Here is a 23586-nt window from a genome sequence, read left to right on the forward strand (position 1 = left end):
GTTTGCTTGGTTTCAGGAACTCAATAAAATTGCCCCGTTGATGAAAGTAGACTGGAGAAAATTGTGTATTTTGATTGAATTTATGTTCTAAGTCCTATCCCATTCCTCCACCCTCAACTGGATCCCATTAGAAAAGTGCATGTAAGGTCAGCTGAGGGATAATCCTGCTACTGAGAATGTCTGTGTCCTTCCTCTTCTTAAAAGAAATACAGCAGTTCACACAGGTGCAATGGTGCAATAAAAACTTCTTTTTCAGGGTGAACCAGGGAAACCCGGGCCCCCTGGAGATACAGGATTGCAGGGGTTACCTGTAAGTATTTGATTCCTTAAATGCTTACTGGTGTACATATGTATTTTGAAGAGAGGAATTTGGGGGAGAAATGTTAACTAATTTGGTAAATTCTGGGGATGACATGATGCTTTAATTCTATACATTTAGAGTTCTGCATTTGCATTGTTTATGCTTTTTTCTCTGAATAGTTGTTTCTCTAAAACAATACTAAACTTTAATTTATATTTTGCGTCCTTCTTCTCTAATTTACTCACTCTTCCTTATATCGTTGTACTGATCCTCAGGTATGGGCCAGGGTTGTACCCCGCCTCCTACTTCAACAGTTCTGAAGCTCTTGTTAGTGGGTTGAGCCATAGAGGGGTGAGAGTATCCTCAGAGAACCGCGTGAGATACAAGATGCCATTTTTTGATTATGTGCTCTTTTGAATTATCAGCATTTCTTGGCATTAAGGTGGCTGGACGTTCATGTGAATCATACCACATGTGTCTTTAGCTCTTTGAGGGGAAATGCCTCAGGTTATTAAGGGATCCTTGGTAATATTGAAGTCTGGCCTCCGATTTTTTATGCTATCTGACATTTTAAAAATAATCAGTTGGAGACTCTCAGGACTCCCAGCTTTATTCTCTGAATAGTTATTTCTCCAAATATGAAATCTGAGACCCCACATCCTCCTGCCATTCCATTTTTGGACTTGAAGCTTAGCATTTTTTGATTGGTCCTTGTTTTGTTATGTTGTACATGAAATCATGCCATTAAGAGCTCCTGTTGACTTGAAAAATAGCACTGGATTCTAATTTGGAAGTTCATCCTTGGAAAATAACTTTGGTTTAGAGGTAGAATTTGCTATAAGGGTGCTTCGGACTTAACAAGCCAGCTACAATACAGTGATGCCGTTTACACTGTGGGTAGTTCTGTAACTGACCATTCAGAACTGGGGGCCTAGGGAGAACTGCCCTCACATTAAAGCTTTGAGGTTACTGTGATTCTGCCAGGACTGGCATCTCACCGCCTCTCAGATGGGGTGATTAAGCCCACGTCTGTATGTGTTCTTTTAGGGTGTGCCTGGCATTCCTGGGGCAAAGGGTGTTACTGGCGAAAAGGTAAAATATTAAAATGTAATGGCTTTCTGTATTTCTTTTTGCTCTTATTGGTGTATTTTATTCATCATTTCTAATGTTTCCAAACTGCCTTTTATTTTATATTTGACCTTGAGGAGAAATCATAAAAGCTTTAATGTTTCAAATGCTAATCTCTTGAAGCTGCAGAAGGAATTCTTTGACAAAGTGTTATTTAGACTTGCTTCTTGAAAGTGTCATCCTTTGCCAGTATAATAAAGCAGAGAAACTTTTATTGTTCTTTACCACTCAAAATAAGGAAGATATTATTAAGCCATAGAAATTATGTCAGTAAATATTATTGAGATGATTAGCTTAAAGTAAAAAGATATTATGCATTTTGTTCATGTACTGATCAACCAAATGCTTATATTCTAGCAAAAAAAAATAGGTGAAAGAAAAAAAGTAAAGGGATAAAATACAGCTTTACTTTAAATTAATGGATAAAATGTGAAAAATGTAGAAATGGGTTGCTATTAGATTACATGGCTACAGCCCTCCAATTACAGTGGTCTGTGGCATCTTGAGCAGAGATGTGCCCTAATAAGTGGACCACGAGAGACGGATGGCAGAGAAGCGCGTTCAGGCACGGGCTTCCCTGAGGCTTGCTGGCAGAGTTTTCTCAACAACATATCTTCTTATTTCCTCATGTTCACAGGTTTCTTTATAATTTTAATAGTGTCAATGTCAGGTAAAAGGGCTTTAAAAAAATGTATTGGAGGTGGAGATGGTAAAAGAGAGACATATAATTAATTTTGTGAAGAAAGAAAAATCCTTTCATAATCTTGTCTGGCTAGAGACCTTCATTTTTTGAGATCTGACCTTCAGGTTTGACATTTTGACACTTGTCTTATACTTTTGGGAATTACAGAACAGTATCCTAAATCTACAGAACTTTGATGTATGTACCAAGGGAGAGATTCTACATCCTCCCAGATTATAGATGTGTAATTGGGAAATTAAGGCTCTTTATGTGTAAGAAATACTCATTCTGGAGGAGACAGATTGGCCATCATGCTTACTAACCCGAATTACTTTGACTGTTGCATTTTATCCTTAGGGTAACACAGGTGCCCCAGGGAAGCCTGGTCAGTTGGGGAATTCGGGCAAACCGGTAAGATGCCATCAGTTACTGTTCCTTGCGTTATAGCCTGTTGTGATCACTGAGCAAGGGATGAGGGTGTGTTAACCTTTTCTCTGCCTGCCTTCCTCATACCAGGGCCACCAGGGGCCACCAGGAGAGGTGGGGCCGCGAGGACCCCGGGGGCTTCCTGTGAGTACCCCTTTTCTGGAGAAAAGGTTTTGAGCATTCCTCCATTCATTCATTCCTTTACTGGGTGTTCTTCCATTCATTCATTCATGTACAATGCCTTCTGATGTCTGGGCATGTGCTAGTCCAGAAAGACAATGACATGGAAATGGTGTTTAGATATGCAATATGCTTTTTTTTCTTTTCAGAGAGTGGAAACAAAAATGAAGTGTTAAAAAAAAACATGATAATTATTTCCATGTTGAAGGAAATATTTTGGTGTGATTAAAAGAACAACTTTACTGAGCTATCATGCATATACTGTAGAATTCATATACTGTAGACTCATTGAAAGTATACAGGTCATTCATTTGTAGTGTACTCATAGAATTGTGCAGCCATTACCACGGTCAGTCTTAAAACATTTTCTTCTCCCAGAGGAGAAACTCTTTTCTGGGTATTCGCTTGCAGTCACGTCCGTCAGCCTGGCAACCACTAATCTACTTTCTGTCTCAATAGATTTACCTGTTCTGAAAATCAGATATGAATGGAATCATGCAATATGTGGGGTTTTTAAAGACTGGTTTCTCTTACTTGGCATAATGTTCAAAGTTCATCTCTGCTGTACTATGTATCAATCAGTACCTCATTCCTGTATGTTGCCAAATAATATTCAGTTGTATAGATAGATAATATTTTATTCATCCTTTTATCCATTGATGGACATTTGGGCTATTTCCACTTCTTTTGCCATTATGAAGAATGCTGTTTTGAGTATATTTCTGCAGGTTTTTGTGGGGACATAAGCTTTCATTTCTCTTGAGTACCTCCCAAGGGGTAGAACTGCTGGGTCATGCAGTAATTCTGTGCTTAATCTTTTGAGAAACTGCTGGACTTGTTTTAGTGCACATGTGTAAATGTGTCCATCTTGCAGCAAGTATAGCAATGTATAACTTCTCATCAGATTCAGTTTAACCCTTAGAGAGAAACTGAGTAGAAAATTAAACATTATGCATTTAAAGTTAACTTAAAAAAATTCTCTCCAGCCTTCCTTCTAAGTTCGTATTATCAAAGTTGGCTGGGTAACAAAAGGAACTCCAAGTGAGAACATAGAAACATTTCCAAATCTCACAGTTACTTCTTCTAAAGCATTTCTTGAGCATGTTGATGAGGATTTTTATGCTTCAGGAAAGTGAAATGTTCCAGGGGTCTTGTGACACGGCAGTAGAGTCTTCGTACCGCTCACAGATTCTTGCTGACCGACCTCTACCAGGGGATTTCCAGGAGTCTCTCTGCAGCTCAAGAAGCTAGCTCCTCCTCCCCAGTATGCTCCTTGCTCATGGTCTCCTCACTTCCCTTTTTCTTATCTCTTGCTTGACACCTGTGAGTTTCTTATTAAAATACTCTTCTTAAACGGACTGTCAAAGCAATGAGGTTATAACCACATCACATTTCTAACACAATGAAGATGCCATATAACTGGTCCAGGAAGACTTGACAGCATGGGTGAGGGGCCCCGGGACTGCGAGCACGCTGACGTGATGTCTGGTGTTCATTCTGTGGAGCAGGAACCTGAGTCTGGGTGAAGGACACCCGCTGTGTGCCCGGACCATGCACTCCACACAAACGGTGCCGCAGGTGCGGAGGCGCCTGACCAGTTCAGCCCCGCGGGGTGTTAATGAACTAGAAGCAGCGCTGCCGAAGGAGGCTAGTGTGTGTGGGCGGGGGTGGGGTGGGGTGGGGGTTAACCCTCTAAAGTGAGGGGAGGCAGATCACAAATTGTGCCTTTGCAGGTTTTGAGCTTGATTCAGGTTTCAGTTTTTGAGTTTCTGCGAGAGGTCAGACTCCCCCCATTGCTCCTGTCACGGAGGCGCAAAGCCTTGGTGTTCTTCGCATTTCCTCTCTCCAGCAGCATGTGCTGATTCTCCTGCCTCCTGTTCAAGGTCTGTCTTACTTGACTCAGTCCATCTTCACTGTCCATCTTAAGCCGTCTGTTTATCCCCTAGTTTTACTTCCCATTTCTGCCTTGGTCAGAGGCGCTGTTCAAGTCAGGCTGGACTCCATGCTGATTTCCAAATCCTCTCTGCACTGCTCAGCCTGCCACGCGGTTTTGTTTTCTTTCTGTCATGCTCAGCGTTTAGATGGCCATCTTCTCCACTTCTCTGACTCAGCATCCCACATGCCTCTTAGATGTAGTTGAAATATCAACTCTGCATTTGAAGCATCTGTGATTATGCCCCGCCCCCAGGTAAAAGAGGTCTCTCCTTGTTCTGAGCCCTGTAACCCCTGGCCCCTTGCCGCCCCTCGCTGTGGAACCTGCAGGAAGGCAGGGTGCCTCTGGTCCGGGTGTGCGTGCTCCCTGCATTGTGTACTCAGGCCTGCCAGAAGGTAGTGCTCAGTAAGTATTTCTTAAAATGAACTGAAGGAATAATAAATCTTGCTATGCTGCTTCTGTTGGTAATAATTGACTTCTCACCCACTATAAATTTTTCAGAAAGGTGTCATGAGAGGTTATAAATATTATAGTTCTGGAGAGTTTTAACACCAAATCTGCTTACTGAAAGATGCATTTGTTCTTTCACTTTACATCATTAAACTCAGTTTCATACATAAGTTCACACATTTTCAATGATTCCTCACACATTTCATCAGTTTTTCCTACAAATCTCAAGAATGCAAACCTATCTCTAATGTGTCCTACAATGGACCAGGGTAACTGGCACGTGCCTTTGAAATTAAACAGTACTCCCCTTCCCCCACCATTGTTCATGAACATTTTCCAATACCACGGCGGAGCTTTTCAGCATCAAAAAACATTAGGCACCTACCTTTACCACTTGCATCATGCATCTGGCTTTCTCTGTCACACTCCACTTGGATTACTCCTGGGGCTGGATGGCTCCTGGTTTAGAGCAGGCAGGTGGCTAGGGGGTCCATTCCCCTTCCCAGAACTTGCGAGGCCTGCGTTTGCTGGGCTCTCGTGATTCTGATTCGGATGAGTGCCATGCTGGTCTACCTCCAGCTGTCCCAAGATTATACACCCCTGGAATTACAGAGGCCTGTGTCATTTCTCACAAAGCCGCCCCCTGCCATCACCAACAGCCTCAAGCACAGAGGTCCCCATATGGTGTGTGGCTGAATGATCTAGGCTGCTTTCCTGCCCCATTTGGTCCTGGAATGTTACCCCTGCCAATAATTTGTGAAGCAGCTGTGGTGGTTATAATTTAGACAGATTTTGATCTGCCTGTGTGTGTAAGGGAATATTGAAACCTACACTAGAGAGGAATACAAACCATATAATGCCATAAAATTAAATAGACATTTAAAATATTTGTGGCTAACCTAAAAATTATCATTGTAGTAAGACTAATATGATCTTCCAATGTTAATATGAAAATGAGTTTGTAAAACAACAATCTGTAGACATCATCACGTCTTCTGGGTTAATGAGCATCCTTTTTTGCCAGAGAGAGGCACTTAGTACATACGGACTAAGTATAGTGATTTATAATTTCCTACTTCTAAAATCAGCAAGTTAGTTAGTTCTCTAGCTAGTTAGCATTTTGGATAATCAGATAAATACAACACCCATCACACTCTAAAGTGCAATGGAAGAAAATATTTTTGATAAAATAATTGTGATGGGTATAATAAAATTGATATTCTGTGATATTTTAAAAGTCCAGCAGTTTTATTTTAAGAGGGAAACTCCCAAAGTGAATTATTTGTCTGTATTTGTTGAAATGAGTTTTACACAGTAGCTCTCAGTAGTTGTTTGTAAAGATGGCACCTTCTTGGTGATCAACGGTCTTGACAGAAACTCAAGAAATGAGAACTAGAGACTTGCTTTTTCCAAGCACAACTTGCGCTTTTCAAGAGAATCATATTTGAGAGGCAAAAAACATCTAATTAAGTATTTGAGGAAAAGACATAATTTTGACAAATATCTCTAGTCCTTAGATAAAACCTGGGATAAAAATAATAACTAACACTTCTCTACTGCTTATTATGAACCAGACACTTAATTAATGCCATAAAATTAAATAGACATTTAATTTTCTAAGTGCTTAATATACCTATTCAGTCTTCTCAGAAACCTTTCAGAGACAGATACTATTTTTATCCCCATTGTACAGATGAGCAAACCGAGGCACGGGGAGGTCAAGTGGTGGGCCTGGAGTTAGCTGGGACCAGCAGGGCCAGGCTACATACAACCTGGCACCGGGTTCAGCACCCTTGCCCTCCTCTCTACCTCGACAGCTCAAATCAAGGCTCCACAGTGTGGTTTTTATTTGAAGTGAGCTTGCCAAATTCTAATGGCACAAGACATATTTAGCAAATTAAAAATTTAGTTATTTATAGAACTATCAGAGTGAGCATTTAACAAATGTCTAAGTCAAGCTAGTGAAGACACACACAACATAAGCCCAAACACATTCCTGGGTCTTCCCGAGAACTACAGAATGCGGATCTGGGGAGGGGTTTGGGACACGGAGGAGGAATGGGGAGATGGAGCCGTGGGGGTCATCCAGGGAGATCTGTTTTTTCTAAAAAGCTCCTCAGGGGACCCGAGGCCACAGCCAGAGCTGGGAATCCCTGGCAGAGGGCCTGCATCTCATATTAAAGCCTTGATTGACTCCTTGAATAGGGATGAACTGGAAGATGAGCCTGAACATGTAGATCTATGTAGTGGCACAGAGCTTCCAGGAGAAAGAGTCTTTATCATCGTCTTCACATTTTTAATGGTAGGATTTTGCCTTTTTTTTCCTGATCCCTTCCAATTGTCTTGCTAAAAATCGTAACTCTTGTTTTCACGGGGCTGTAAAAATGAGCCACTGGGTAGAACAGCCATTTCCCTACCAGCCGCCCTTGCCCGCATCTGAGAAGATGCTCATCACCACAGCCACTGAAACAGAAGAGGTTCTTCCGATGTTCAGGGCTCTTGGGGTTCCTAGTCACTGCTAACGGCTCCCGGCAGAATGTATTAAGCTTAATCTGTGGTTTTAGAAATTACTGTTTATATTTTGTTTACTTATGTTCATTTTACTTACAGGTGAAATTTCAAAACTTAGAGAAAGAATATGCATGCTTTTAGAACACAGAGAATTCGTAAGACAGCTACCAGAAAATCTTGCCCTAATACTTTGTTCGTAGCCATTTGGGCATTGTGGAGAAAGCAAACTTTACATTTTTTCAAAATGAGATGATTTATATAGAAATAGCTAAGTTTACAATGGCCAAGGATTTATAGGATGGAAATTAAATAAAAAGGAGGAGCCACATGCTGTCTGTTTGCGCAGTAACACAGGAGTAAATGCCCAGGACTTCCGCCCAACACAGGTGGACTCCTTACCCCAGCCCTACACATAGCCTCTGCCCATTTTTTAATCGGGTTATTTGCTTTTTGGGTGTTGAGGCAGGTTTGTGAATATTGATACCTTGTTCAACTTACAGATGAATGAACAGCATATAGGTCAGATCAGGATAATCTTATTGGAGCATTTATAAATATGAAGCATTAATATGAAGTTGTCATGTCATTTTAAAGAGAAACAAACTCAAAAAACTTTCAGGAAATATGATTATGCATCCAATAAGAAATTCAGATGGCCAACAGGCACATGAAAAGATGCTACACATGTTGGGCTCTCATTGGTGCAGAAGGTCCACAGAACAGGCTGCCTTTACTAGGATTCTGAGTCATTCGTATGTATTACCAAGGGCCTGCCAGTGTTTGGAAACACTTATAAACTGAATAATGAGAACTCACAAAAGACAGAGAAAATAATATTCCAGCAGAGATAATCTTTGTCTTTGACCAGAGAATTAATCTCTCTAAAAATAAATGAAAGGTTATGCAATCCTTTATTTTAATTTAGCCTTGTGGTTCATAGAAGAGAAAAAAACCCTCCATTAATCATCTTTATTTTGGGTAAGACAACACAGTGGCTCATTTTAGAAGTGAATACTTGAGATTGTGTCAAGAACTGAGCTTTCTCCTTCTGATATATCTTTTTCTCACCAATCACTGTTAATTGTTCTGTGAATTAAAGGCATGTTAGCCTGATGACATTTAGGATCTCAATTGTGATGCAGTTAAGAAATTACATGAAAATGCCAACAGAGCAGATACATTAACAAAAATCAGTCTTGAACTTTGAAGGGCTGGGTGAATTTAATGGAGTGGAACCTAATCTCTATATTTATAGGCTGATAGAACTCTATCACAGTGGTTGCTTTTCAGCTAGACTTACATCTCTCCAGCATCTGCCCTCACTGGACACTGCCTCTGGCCTCTAAGCTGCTCACAAGGGTTAAGGACCAACGTGTCATTCAAACTCACATACTTAACAGGTGGCTTATATAAATTTGTTAGAAAAGTTTTAACAGCAGTTCCTTTAAGTCACCTATTAAGTCATGTAATATAATGACTACCACAAAATTATAGCTCATCACTAAAGACTTGTAATTGGGAAAATATTTCTTAATCATTAAAGAAATAAAAAATTCAGAAGGTTTATGGATTTTTTTATTAAGGTATCACAATCTTATGAAGGTTTCACATGAGCAACATTGTGGTTATTACATTCCCCCCATTATCAAGTCCCCCCATACCCCATTACAGTCACTGTCCATCAGCACAGTAAGATGCTATAGAGTCACTACTTGTCTTCTCTGTGTTATACTGCCTTCCCCATGCACCCCCCTACATTATGTGTGCTAATCATTATACCTCTTAATTACCTTCTCCTGCCCTTCTCGCCCGCCCTCTCCACCCCCTTTCCCTTTGGTAATTGCTGGTCCCTTTTTGGGGTCTGTGCATCTGCTGCTGTTTTGTTCCTTCAGTTTTAGCTTTGTTCTTATACTCCATGACTGAGTGAAATCATTTGGTACTTATCTTTCTTCACCTGGCATATTTCACTGAGCATAATACCCTCTAGCTCCATCCATGTTGCTGCAAATGGTAGGATTTGTTTTCTTCTTATGGCTGAATAATATTCCATTGTGTATATGGACCACATCTTCTTTATCCATTCATCTACAGATCGACACTTAGGTTGCTTCCATATCTTGGCTATTGTAAATAGTGCTGCAGTAAACATAGGGGTGCATCTGTCTTTTTGAATCTGGGATCTTGTTTTCTTTGGGAAAATTCCTAGGAGCAGAATTCCTAGGTCAAATGGTATTTCTATTTTTAGTTTTTTGAGGAACTTCCATACTGCTTTCCACAATGGTTGAAGAAATTTACATTCCCACCAACAGTGTAGGAGGGTTCCCCTTTCTCCACATTCTCTCCAGCATTTGTTTTTCCTTGTCTTTTGGATGTTGGCCGTCCTAACTGGTGTGAGGTGATATCTCATTGTGGTTTTAATTTGCATTTCCCTGATGATTAGTGATGTGGAGCATCTTTTCATGTGCCTGTTGGCCATCTGAATTTCTTCTTTGGAGAACTGTCTGTTCAGATCCTCTGCCCATTTTTTAAATGAGTTATTTGCTTTTTGGGTGTTGAGGTAGGTTTATGAATACTGACACCTTGTTCAACTTACAGATGAATGAATAGCATATAGGTCAGATCAGGATAATCTTATTGGAGCATTTATAAATATGAAGCATTAATATGAAGTTGTCATGTCATTTTAAAGAGAAACAAACTCAAAAGACTTTCAGGAAATATGATTATTCATCCAATAATCTCATCTTCAGTTTAGTTGAACCTGTACTAGAAATAAAACAAGCTTTTATCAGATTGCATAAAACTGTACGAAGTTCTTGGGGAAAGAAATCGAAGAGTTTATGTGTCTCCTCTTCTCAAAGGGTTTACAGTTTCAAATAAAAAACTGAAATTGGCTCACAAAATGAAATTAGAGTGTTGCTTTTGGTATATCTTCATTATGATTTGTACTTTCCAAAGTCCATTTAATCTCTTGAGACATGTTTGAAGCAGGAATGAGTAGAACAAAGAATTTTTTTTATGTCAGGAACTTTATAAACTTCTGCTGTGTCTTTTTGAAGTTGCAGTGGTAATTTAAATGCAAACATCTCTGTCCTATGTCTCTTTTTTCAGTCTTTTGAGGTTCACAATCAGTTGCCAGATGTTGCTTAAAAATGTACTGTAGGCTTAAAATTTACTGTGTTTAGGGCATTATGTAGATTTCAAAATTAACGTACCTATACGTTAATAACACATAAAGTAAGTGAATGGATAAAACCTGTGCACAAATAACAATGACATGTTAGATTGTGATTTAGCTGCTGGAAGTTACTAATTGCCGTTACCATGTAGATCTAACGGTCTGTAATCGTAGTGAACAGCACCCGAATGCTCCCTGGAGGATGAACCCCAAGGAGGCCCTGGGCATTTGTGTAAAGGTCACCACCTTCATTAGAAGATGGGAGAATACTTTGATGACTTTTCTATTTAAATATAAACCTAGGAAGACTGTTTTTTCATTGACATAGTAATGAAGCATTTGAATTTTGGTGAGCTCTCCAGCTGACAGCCGTGCTTGTGTTTTTCCAGGGCAGTAGAGGAGAAATAGGGCCCGTGGGACCCCCAGGGCCGCCAGGGAAACTGGTAAGAATTCCAGCCTCCAGCAGTTTATTTGCTTCATATAAAACACAACATCATTTTACAACTAAGCAAGGGGAGAAACACAGTTTACAAAGGGTGATTTCATCATCCTTGCTTGATTTCTATCTAATGTGAATGTGTGGAAATGTAAATGTGGACTCTCAAGCACCCTCAGAGGGTATGTCAATCAGCATGATTTGTAGAGAGCATTTTGAAGTCAGGAGAGACACGCATGCCCCTCCTTTGCGTGTTCTAGGAATGCTGAGATCTGCATGAATGTGGCCCTTTACTTCAGTGCCGGGGCTTGGCTGAAAGGCCCACTGTGGGGGAGCTGAGCACACCCGGAACTGAGGACCTCAGAGCTGGGATGGGGGTTTGGGGGAATGGCCCTTCTTTTCCTGAGAGTGTGGGAGAGAAGCAAATGGGACGAGCAGAGTCCAAGCACCCACAGCGTGTTTCAGACAGGTGTTTTCAGTGTTGCGGTAACGGTGGTTCTGGGGATTTGCATTTGTTTTCCAGGGCTCTGTCGGTAGCCCTGGCCTCCCTGGCTTGCCTGGCCCCCCTGGACTTCCTGGAATAAAAGGTGACAGGGTAAGATATCCAGCCTTGCTTTTGGCCCAGTGGAGGATTTTTCTAGAAATCATCATAGAGAACTATCAGGAAAGATGTCTTTAATTACTGAGCATTGAGACTGAGGGGCAAAAGAAATCATTAATAATTTATCAAAAGGAACAAAATAAAAGCTGAGAAAAGTGAAATTTTCAGTTGTAATCACATTTCCTATTTAGTGCTAAATTTACATTCCTCCTAGTCAATTTTTACATGGATATGAGCAGAGAACACCCCAGGTTGGCAGCAATTTTGGAACAATTATCAGTTTCTCTAGGTTTTACCTGACTTGTTAGGTGAGAAGGTGGGGGACATTCTCTTCCATCACACTATTCATACGTCCTCTTATCCACCAGCCCAGTAAGGGGAGCAGTTTCATTTGAATTTATATAGTCAAAAAATCTTAAAATACTGAGAAAGTATTATATTTTATTCATTACAGGGTGTAGGTGGAGAACCTGGCCCGAAGGGTGAACAGGTAGGTTCTATCATCAGAACAGCACGAGATGCCGTGTCAGTGTGAGTCGCTGAGCTCCACCATTAGAGTTTAGTTTGGGCTGTAACTTAATCTATTATTTCAGTGAGCTGGAACTAATAACGGCTCTCCCTCCAGGACTATACATTTTCTTTCCTTTGAAGAGTGCCCCTGTCTCTCTTACTCACCAAATTGATTTTCTCATGTCTGGTGAACCTTCCATTGCCGCATCATAATGTTTTAATTTTTCTTTATCAAGACAACTTAACAAATAAACTATGCATATGAATTAGAGTTAGTCCTTTTTCTGGGTTCCTTTTTCAAGGATGAGCTACTTAGAAGACTGCTGGATAGAGTCATTAACCCTCATCTGTAGCAGAAACTCAATCTCACCTTCTGGCTTCTCTCTAGGCTGTTCTCTGATTGGATCAGCCACTGACAGCTAGACGGGAAGGCCGCTGAAAACACTTCATAGTTGTGCATGATCTGGGGGCGCTGTGAGCACTTACCAGTGTTGACTGGTTAAAACTGAGCCAAGGGACTGAGAATTCAAAAATATGACTTCTAATTTTAATTTTTAGGGCGCCTCTGGTGAAGAAGGTGAAGCAGGAGAAAGGGGTGAACTTGTAAGACATGTTATTTTTTCTGGTTAATGATGGAGACTGACTGATTTCGAACTATATCAGAGACAGGACTTTTCCTTTCTCTGACAGTGTTATTCTCACTGACTTCTTTAAAGGCCAGCATGTTTCTGTATAAGTCAACAAATGACTCGCCAAGATTGCAGTCTGATCAAGTGAAGCCGAGGGGAAACACCCCAAAATCAATAGACGTGGCCTTAAATATTTGGAGGGCAAAATGTTCCCTTGTAAAGGTGGTGAATTTCCTTGTGGCTTTATATTCTAGACATTCAAGGTGATTCTTATATGACTACAGAAAGTCTATGAATAGTGCCTACCATGGAAGGAAAATTAAAGTTTTATTATAGTAAGAAACCTGTGGTTCACGAGTGTGACCGAGGGCATCTCTCTAGTCTAAAACCCTCTAAGGAAGTGACCTCCACCTGCAGAGGATGCTGCTGCTACATCTCCAGGAAGGCAGCAAGAATAAAACAAGTGCTCTGTGCCGCCAGAACTGCCAGATCGGCTGGCTCCTCTTTATGGCGTGGATGCAATCTAACATGACTTCATGTGGAAACTGATGTTTGCTCCTTTGGTCGGGGGGTGATAGATTTCTCATAAAATAGTTTTGAGAGCTTTCAGTGCAGGCAAAAATTCTGTTAATGTTCTATTCAGATTTCCAGGATTTAGAGTTAACAGAAAGGTAACATCTGAATTAGGTGAAGATTCCTAACTATTAAGTAAATTTTAAAAAGGGTGATTTCAATTTTATTTTCTGTTAAATGTGTCCATTTTATGGGCTAAGAGAATGTTTTAAGTCATTCCTTGTAGTGGAGATGAACTGATAGGCTAAAACTTGAGTTAAAACTATATCTAGAATTAGTGGTGGGAGATGTTCAAGACTTTTTTTAAAAGCCTAAAAACATGCATTATTTGATTAGAGAGACTTTTTGGGATGAATTATAAAATATTGTTAGAGTTTCAAAAATAAAGTCATTAGGTTTAAATGTCTGTTATATTTTATAACAGCATGCTAGTTTAGGATCTTTGAACTTAAACATTTTAATTTTTGCTGCCTAGCATTTTAGATCTGGTTGGAGCTTTGGAGAGCTCTGACTCAACCCTGTCATTTAAGAGATAAGTTAGCAAAAGGCTGGGAGGTTAGAAAGCTCCCATACGGTCACAGAGTTAAGTAGCAGAACTGGGACTTGAATCCAAATTTGAATCTAATGTTTTTCTACAGTGCCCGGGATCATCTGTTCATGGTTTTCTATAGATTTCAGCAGCTTGATAACCTTTTAAATGTTTTTAGTAAACTATCAAATGTGAATACGTTGTTCTAATACGATTTTGTTTTATTGATTTAGGGAGATATAGGATTACCTGGCCCAAAGGGATCTGTAAGTATAATGAGAAGTAGTGGTATAAAGAATAAAAATATCAATAAAGGTATAGAAAATACAATGCTCTGCTTGGAATGATTCTATAAAAGCAATTGTTAAAGGACTTACCTTCAAGGAAATTAATGTCTAAATCTATTCTTTAAGTAATGGATTAATCTAAAGAAGAAAACCGTCACAACAGTGTAAGTGGATGTGCCTTTTGAACTAACCACTCTGAAGGGAGTTTTTTTTCATATCCTAAGTGGCTCAGTGACTATACCTGGCAATCTTTTTCATGAATCGGTCATTGTAAAAGAATTGACTTGTGCTTTGTGGTGACTAGAGTATAACTGAATTTCATTGGAAGTCATGCCATTGCAAATATTTCAGAAATTTTCTTCATCTTCTGTGCATTCTAGTTGGCGAAATAAGATAAAGGCATAATGCATAAGAAAATGTAATAGGGAATTATTAGAGCTAGAAAATGATCATCTCATTCAATTCATCATTTTACAGAATCTAAACTGATGCCCTTAGAGATTGGATGCATTCAGAACTGCAGAACCCATCAGTAGCAAACCAGGAATGATAAGCTAATTTGAAAGGAATGCACATTTGATATAATGAGAAAATTAAGATGGGTTGAGGAGAAGAGCTGAAGCTCAGCCACTACCACCAGCTTCCGTCAATCTCCAAGTCCTTCCTATTTCTGGCATTTCCCCCATCTTTGTCCCTGCCCAACACATTATCCTCATGGCAGCCAGCGGAATCTAGATAAAAAGATAAAGCCCACTATTTACCCCTCATCTGCTTAAAGCCCTTCAAGAAACACACATTATAGAATAAAATCAGACTCTTGGCCAGGTATACAAAGCCTTCGATGCAGAGGACTCGGCCTCGCCAACCTTTCTCCTTCCTCTTGGGGGCTGGTCCATCGCGGCATCTGTGCATGCCTGGTGCTGCCCTGGCAACCTGGGGCCCCCTTCCTCTCCCCTAGAATAGCTGCTTCCTACTCATTCGGCCGCATCTCAGTCCGACTTTCTCCAGGAGGTCCCGCCGGACTTGGTTACAGTGTCCAGCCCTGGGCTCTTTATGACCACTGAGATGGAAATTATTAGACTGCGTTAATTTACCTGTTTATACACTGCCTCTCAAGCAAAGTCTCAAGCTTCAAGTAACATCTTTATGCCTGAGAATCTTTGATAGAAATGGTTTAGGATTGAGAAAAATGTAAACTTTCATAGATTTTGGCCACAGAAATCCTACTTGGCTGCCTATCTAGAAATTATCAGTTAAGTTCAACGGTGAGAATTCAAGTTATAAAAGGTAAAAGTGAATGAAAGCGCAGTGGTCAAAATGAGTTAATTTCATTTAAATTTGGGTAGAATACTAGGAGTTCACTCTTGATTTATCAGCTTCCCCTTCCTGTCCTGCTCTTCTCTGATGCTACCCAAGTAATACTGATGAAATTGAAATGTACTGTCCCAGGATCAGGGGAAATAGCTACTAACAGAAAACTCTCCTCAGTCATTTCAGCACAGACACGCCTGGTAAGTAGAAGTGTGCGCCCTGGTTTCTACTTCAGTATACCCCTCCTAGTGGAGGAGTTCTTTCCCAAAGACCCCAGGTCCTTCCTTAGGCTGTCCCGGCCACGTTGGCCTTAGGTCCCCTCCTCAGAAATGTCCTGTCCCTTGTTCTGGCAGTATTACCGGCATTGCCAACAAAATAATACCCTCTGGTTTTGTCTCCTTTGGTTTCTGTCGGTTCTTCGGTGCATTTCCAAATGCATTTGGCTTCTCTTCTGGGTGGTTTGCGCACTGGTGCAAATCACCTGACCATTCCCCAGCCCTCTGTAGCTAGCACACCGGTAGCTCACCCTGTTGACACCATCTTCCAGGAAGTCTTTTAAGCCGTAATATCTTCACAGAAGCAATTTTGATGGGTTGACTTAGATGAGTATGATTTTTTTGCATAAAGAGTGATTGAAAAGGCACATTCACTGAGCTATATTTTTAGATGTGTCTAGTGAAAGCACCACTTCATCACCTTCTTCCTTCCAGTTTAAAACAGCTGAATGTTTGAAAGAGTTGGCTTTTTCTGGACAAATGTGCATGATAAAGCAGCAGGATTAAGTTGCTTTCAGAACATTTGCATCCTGAACTCTAACCTCCCTTTGATGTCTGTCCTTTCCTCTTCCCGTCCCCCTATAAACAAGAACACAGGGCACCCACTCTGCTACAATTCCCACCACAGGTAGATTAACAGAAGCTGAATTAACTAGTAGTCTCTTCTAAAGGCAGTAATTGTAAATGAAAATTTTTAAATATGCTTTTAGTGGTCTGCTTTAAAAAAAAAGTTTGACTGGTATATCCTTTTGTGCTAAAGAAGTGGTTTGTTTTTAACTTCTTTAATATTTAGATCTTTAACGTTAATCAATTGGAGACATGCTCTTTTCCGGTGTTTTAAACACTTGAAGCATTTTAAATATGTTGATTTAGTTTATGTTAGTATTTTATAATTCCTGGGTACACGTGGCTTCTTTAGATTCTTCAAAGAATGTTCTAAAAGCTAAATAGCTTACGTTCTTGGAAATATCTTTATTTTATGCCTTCTGTATTGGTGATATACAAAGTAACACGTCACATGAATGCAGTGGCCTTTTTGAGACCAGAAACACTTAACAAGTCTCATTAAAAACGAATTTGCATTTAGGAAATAGATTGAAGTAATACAACTGTGGTTTAAAAAATGTATTATTTCAACTAAACTTTTGCAATAATAACCTTACTAAAAAGAAAGATTTGTAAAAGTTTACCTGAACTAGCATTCTAAGGGCCTGGTAAGTTGTGTGGCATTTCGTATCTTTGCCTTGAGGATCTATAACTTCTGACCGAACACCTCTTGGGACACAGCACGTAAGGAAACCCAGTTTCATACATGTGCTTGTGTTGCTATTAAGCTGACTCTTTCCTTGTGTGCAGCTTGGTCTTGTGATGTGCTCTGTCTTCTAGGCAGGTAACCCTGGCGAGCCGGGCTTGAGGGGGCCTGAAGGAAGTCGAGGGCTTCCCGGCGAGGAAGGGCCCAGAGGACGCCCTGGGCCTCGAGGCGTGCAGGGGGAGCAGGGCGCCACCGGCTTGCCTGGCATCCAGGGCCCTCCGGTGAGCAGGGCTCCTCTGCAGGCCCCACCCCAGCCGCAGAAGGGATGGGGGGCATCTGGGGGGCTCCTCAGCCGCGTGAGCAAGTGTGCTTGTAAAGCCAGCCACCTGGTTCCTGGCTGAGTCTGTCCGTTGACCGTTACACAATGGCCTCTTCATGGTTGGGTGTGAGCTGTCTTCTCTCTTTTCTGTCCCAGGGCAGGGCACCGACAGATCAGCACATTAAGCAGGTTTGCATGAGAGTCATGCAAGGTAAGTGAATCATAAGAGCTTCACTTTGGTGTGCGTTCAAGGCGGGAGTTTTTGAGTGATATTAATGTCAGTTATGTTTTTCCAATTTGTGGCTACACAATAGCTTTGTAAGAACAACATTACATTTCTGGGTTAATCTATTTTTGTTTTTGCCAAGGAGGTTAATTTACAGGAAAGTATACATGCACACACACACACACATACTTTTTCTTCCTTTGAAACACAAAGTCTCAGGTACCTGTCCTGTCCCGGCATCCTCCCACTTAGTGTGAGCCCCACCCTGCCCTCGGCTCTCTGTAGTTTACAGAAAAAACCGACAGACTCTCTACCTGTAAGAGGACATTACTTCTATTCATGTATCACATATATAGATAATCACTAACTAATATTTTATCAAAATGGTGGTGTATTGTCACATTTGTTAACCTTTCTCTAAATTAAGCTGTAACTGTAGCAATTGCTATTGGTCATTGACGTCTCAGAATTGCTCTAGCTGTGAAACCACACAGAAAAGGAAGATGTGGCAAACGACCCTAGAACTGGGGAGATCCTGTAACACTGGGGCCTTCTAACAAATAATTACCTTCTGTTTTGGACCAATTCTGTCTTGAAGAAATACTCTTTTTTTGTATGCTTATGAGAAAGTCTAATTTGTCTAGTGGACTTGTAGAATTTTCCAGAATGAAATTGTCACTTGTGTATTCAAAAACCAATATGTCTCTTGATTTCAGACATTTTTATCTTGAAAGGACATTTCAATTGTATGCATCACATATGTTGGAAATCTTATGCTAACTCTTACATATGAAAGGCAAACTAGAATACTTGCATTTAGACAATTTAAAAATGTTGGTTAGAAATCATTTCTAAGTCATCATGTCCTTCATACCCTGGAGCTTGGAAGGAATGTTCCACCAGATTGTTTCCTTTAGGGTTTTTAATGGGAACATGTTCTTGTTCTTCATGGTTTTGGTGGATGGTTCTTAATCTATTTAATGGTTTCTGAAAAAAGCCCAGTTATTAATTTTTAGATGGACTGAACATTCCTGAGAAGCAGGCTATTTTTAAATACCGGTTGTCTATTCCAAGCATAAAAAAACTTTTCAGACGATAATTTATGAGAAGTCATGAATCCTGGGGCCTTTCAGTATCGTTTAACTGAGGATGTGGGGCTTGGTCTCAGGCCGTGGCTCACTGATAATTCTGGAGAATGTCTGTGGCTTTTCAAGAACTCCTGGACACACACTTCCACCTGTGTTAAGAAACTCACTTTCTTCATCCTGGGCTTCCAGATGCCCAGCTGGGATCCGGGTGACACACTCATCCTTGTAGGACGCCCCTCATCCTGAAGCCCTGCAGCTTATGGTCCCTCACCCCCCGGCCCCCTTGTCACAGAACAGCAGGACCAGAGGTAGCAGGGCTGAGGGAACCTCAGTGGAGTTCCTGGCGGGAAGCTCACGGAGAGCTCATCTGACTATTCATTCTGAAGCTCTGGTGCCACATTTAGAAAAAAGGCACTAAAATGCCTCTTTTTTTTTTTAAGTCTCTTTCATGTTCCAGACTTTCTGCACTCTCCCGTTTATTATCTTTTAGAGCACCTTGCTGAGATGGCTGCTAGTCTCAAGCGTCCGGACTCAGGGGCCTCCGGCCTCCCCGGGAAGCCTGGCCCGCCAGGCCCCCCAGGGCTCCCCGGAGACAATGGTTTCCCAGGCCAGGTGGGACCTCGAGGCCTCCCGGGGCTCAAAGGCCCTCCTGGTGCTCTAGGCCTGCAGGGACCTAAAGGTAAGCCAGTACTCCCTCAATGATGGCAAAGATTAGAAAACAATTAGCTGACATTCCCCTGACCTTGCTGTATGACAACAGTAGACCAAAAACTAGAATTTAGGTCCCTGGACTTGCAGCACTGGTCCTCAGTGACACTCCGCCTCAACCATAGTTCAAAGTAAACTTGACCGGATTGGGTAAGGGGTAATTCAGCTTTTTTTTTTTTTCCTGGGAGGTTGGGGGGGACCCTAAAATCATTGTAGAGCTCTCCTAAGGTGGGAGTCAGCCCTGGAATGTTTGCATCCATCACCTAAAATGACAACATTTGTTACCAGGACATAAGAACAATTACATCCTGAGGTAAAGCCGCCTCCCTCTTTTAAAAAGAGACATTGGATGTTTAGTTTGTCTGTATATTTCAGCTCTGAAGCGCAATCTAACTCCATTCCTTCTTTCTCATGTGAAGGAGTGAGAGAGTTAGTTTCTTCCCCTGTTACTTAGAGCAAATTAAGCCGCCGAGGTCAGTGTCGCGCAGAAAACCCCGAGTGGGGGCGTGGGAGGTGTCAGGACCTGCCGCAGGGCCGCCCGCTCAGAGGCATTTGCGAGTCAGACTGAGTGTATCAGCTTTCGGAGTGTGTGCCCCGTGTCGAGGCGAAACACAGGAGTTTCAGTGTCATGATGAGTGACTGGCAGCTCTTTAGGGAACTTCAGAGAGACGTGGCAGCAAAAATAAGAGACGGGGGCTTCTTTTCTCCCCCAACAGTAGTTCCCCAATTAGGGATAAATCTTATCGTGTGAATGGTCAGAGGCATTTTTTTTTGGCTCTGTAAATGAACGGCTGAAGCATTTGGCTAACTACGTCCTTAGCAGAAACAATTTTGTTAATTACTTCTTTTTTTTTGGCATGTGCAGAACTGCACATTAAAAAAAAAAGTCCTAATTGGAGCCCTTGTAAGTCTGGCACAAATTCAAAGCTTTCAGAGGCTGGACAAAGTCCAGTACGGAGAGAGCTCAGAGTTCACCTTAAAGAGAACTGGGTATTTTCCCTGGAAGCGGGACATGCTCATTCATCCCCGTCCTGCCTTTAGCCTCTAGGTCAGGACCTCACGCGGAAGAGCCTTCTCTGGGCTTAGGCCCCATTCGCTCCGTAAATCATTTCTAAGAAAGTCTACTTGCCTCAGGTGGCTCGTTGGCGTGGATGGCTCTGTAGCGCAGGAGGCAGGGGCGACTCCACAGCCGCCCTGGAGCGGCAGGTCAGAGCCGTGGCTCCCGGGTGCACCCGCATCGCCCGGAACCCCGTTAGGACGCCGGGCTCTCCAGCCCCGCCCAGCCCCTGATCAGCGGCCCTGCACAGGGGGCCCAGCAGTCCGAGTTGCAACAAGCTTCCAGGTGATTCTGATGGAGGCAGATGCACGCGTGTGCACAATCACCCGTTTTCCTACTGAAAAGGAACACCTTGTAGGGGTGATAGAAATCACAGGCCTGCTTTCTCTGGCTAAAAGGAGGTCTCCATATTTGGGCCAGAGCTTAACTTTGAGTTAGTGGGAGAACTCTCCTGGAGCCCCAGCTTATTCCCTAAGAAATGAAAACGTCTACTGCCCACCCTGGGAGATTCTGCCTGACGCTGTGTTTCTCCCCCTGAGCTGCACGCTGGAATCACCTGGGAGCTTTAAAAACCAGCCATGTCTGAGTCCTGTCCGACAGGTGGTGATTTGATTGCTCGGAGCATCAGGAGTGAAAAATTTTCCTCAGGTGATTTTAATGTGCGACCAGGGTGGAGAATCACTGAAAATAAAATGCTCAAGAAACTTCCTGGGAAGCTCCTAGGACCACTGAACCGTGGCTGGAGTGGACTGGGTTAGCTCTAGCAGATGGACCTTATTTTGGAGGGAAGAGAACTGTAATATTTCTATATTTGGAACCTGTAAAACGTCTCCAGTGCTAAGTTCATCCATCCATTGAGCGCAGCTGATCATACAAGGAACCGCCCCTAATTCTTCTTCAGTATAACATTGTCTATGATCTAAAAGTGATATAGTCCTTTTCTTTTTTCTAAAGGACTTTATCTGTCCACCTTCCTCCTTGGAACCCTCATTGGGTTCTTTTAAAGCAGCAACTTCTCTTCATTTTTCTTCTTAAGATTTGGGGTGTGGGTAGAAAGGAGCAATTAGATTTTCTTTTATCAATCAATTATGTCACACAGTTGGAAAAATATGATTCCAGGTGACTGGACTTGATCTTTCTTGCCCCACTACACACATTAACAATAATATTCAATTGAAAACATGGACTGTTCTCCTATCCAAAGGTGCAGGTTGAATTTTCCCTGAGAATAAATACTCCACCATTTGAAACTTCAATGTTCAATTAGAGAAAAGAAAAGATGTATTTCAGTATCGCTGTTGCCTTTTCCGGTGCCTAATGAAGAAGGGATGGTGTGGGTCTCACTGCCATAGAGCACTCTGCGCATCTTTTTTCCAGAAAAATTACTAAGTAAATAACAATATTTTACCAAAACTTTTAACCGTTCAGGCTACGTCTTAATCAAATCGCTGTTTTTGTCCTGAAACATTACTCGGAAAAACAGTGAAACTCTTTCAGTAGGAGCTGGTAGAAATAATGCCTAAATCTTACTTATAATTTTTTTGGTTTTCATCAACATGTTTTATCCACTATTACACAAACATGTCAGGGCCAAGGGCCCTGCTCCATGTACATTTCATGCGTGTACTCAAGCAGAAACATGACAGACGTTTAACTGGCCTTAGGTTCACTTCGCTTAGTATTAAGTCAGTCTTTCATGTCATAAATACTCTTTATATGTTGATGGTTTAGATTAGGTTTAGGTCTCTTTGGAGTCAGGCTGTATATTTTTTTATATGTTCTAATGTGAGTCAAATAGATGTACCAATATGTAAATGAAGGCTTGAGAAAATATACATGTCGTAACTGTGACCAAGGCCTTTCTCAGCATTCATCTGCTCACACTGGAGATAGGGCATCGGTTATAGTTTCAAATCAATGACATAAGTAGCAGCTAGGAGCAATGAGAATTTTAGTTTTAGCCGGTCTGTTCACAATGAGCTGTTTTGCTACTCACACTGTAGATTTCCCTTTAATACTTACCTAAAGTTTGTTTCACGAGGTCTTTGTATGTATTTTTCGGACCCAAGAGGCTAGCTACAAAGGTGGACCTGTTGTTCCCCGAGCCAGGTTTCATGCACCTCAAGGAAGACACGACCAGGGCTTGAAGCAGCTTAACCCTGGTGATAAACAGAAGCAGACAGCACATGGCTCGCCGTGGAGTGTGTAGGCAGGGTAGCTCTGTCTTGGAGATCATCTACAATTCTTTTTTCTATAACCAAAAGACAGCCTCACAATTAAAACAGCAGCCTTCTTCCTGCAAGGAGATGCTACATAAGATGCTACAAGTCGGTGCGGCTTCACACTTGCATGTGGTTCACTTTCACTCTCCGTGTGATAGTTACATCAGAATTTATAATCTCCATTCTGTATCTTCAGAAAATGTAGTCCCTTCAGAGGCCCTCTTCTCTCACCAGCTTCCAGAATTACAGTGATATAAGATTTAAATTGCTAAGGTAACAAGGGTGCTTAAGTTGTTAGTTTTTAAAATGTCTATTGTCATAGCTTTCAAATATAGGGAAGCAAAAATGATGATGAGGTAAAAAAAACTCACGTGAATATGAATTCAGCCTGAGCTCTGTATCCTCACACAGTATTTGTATTTAAATTTCAATTGTTTTGAAAAGGTAGCTGATTCATCATAAAATATTCATCCAAGGACTCTTACAGCTAAAAATCAAAGAAGGTGACTCTTTAAACATTCTCTTGAGAATTAGGGATTTTTGACTAATTTGACTATTTGACTAATGTGCAGATAGTTGTACAGAATTCTTCCTGTTTTTGTTGCTTACATCCTTTTGTTTTTTAAATTATAACAAACTTGGTCCAATGTTCAATGAGGTTGGGCTAATACAGATATTTGGAGAGATGATTATGTACAGAATTTGTCACAAAATGCCATTGCATCTTTTTAAAGCATGGTAGAATAATAATATACTATACTAATGGGGTAATAG

General features: G+C 41.3%; 1 protein-coding gene across 1 annotated transcript in view; it reads left to right on the top strand.

Annotated features, from left to right (window-relative positions):
• The window catches only part of COL9A1 (collagen type IX alpha 1 chain), a 61214-nt gene that overhangs the window by 27147 nt on the left and 10481 nt on the right, over positions 1 to 23586 (top strand). Inside the window, exons 19-30 of the mRNA XM_037012601.2 lie at positions 257 to 310; positions 1349 to 1393; positions 2469 to 2522; positions 2628 to 2681; positions 11179 to 11232; positions 11749 to 11820; positions 12281 to 12316; positions 12895 to 12939; positions 14301 to 14333; positions 17327 to 17473; positions 17668 to 17722; positions 19316 to 19504. Of these exons, the coding sequence (XP_036868496.2) occupies positions 257 to 310; positions 1349 to 1393; positions 2469 to 2522; positions 2628 to 2681; positions 11179 to 11232; positions 11749 to 11820; positions 12281 to 12316; positions 12895 to 12939; positions 14301 to 14333; positions 17327 to 17473; positions 17668 to 17722; positions 19316 to 19504 (838 nt within the window). The remainder of the gene's footprint in view (positions 1 to 256; positions 311 to 1348; positions 1394 to 2468; positions 2523 to 2627; positions 2682 to 11178; positions 11233 to 11748; positions 11821 to 12280; positions 12317 to 12894; positions 12940 to 14300; positions 14334 to 17326; positions 17474 to 17667; positions 17723 to 19315; positions 19505 to 23586) is intronic.

This window comes from Manis javanica, chromosome 16 (assembly GCF_040802235.1).
Source record: "Manis javanica isolate MJ-LG chromosome 16, MJ_LKY, whole genome shotgun sequence".
Classification (NCBI taxonomy): domain Eukaryota; kingdom Metazoa; phylum Chordata; class Mammalia; order Pholidota; family Manidae; genus Manis; species Manis javanica.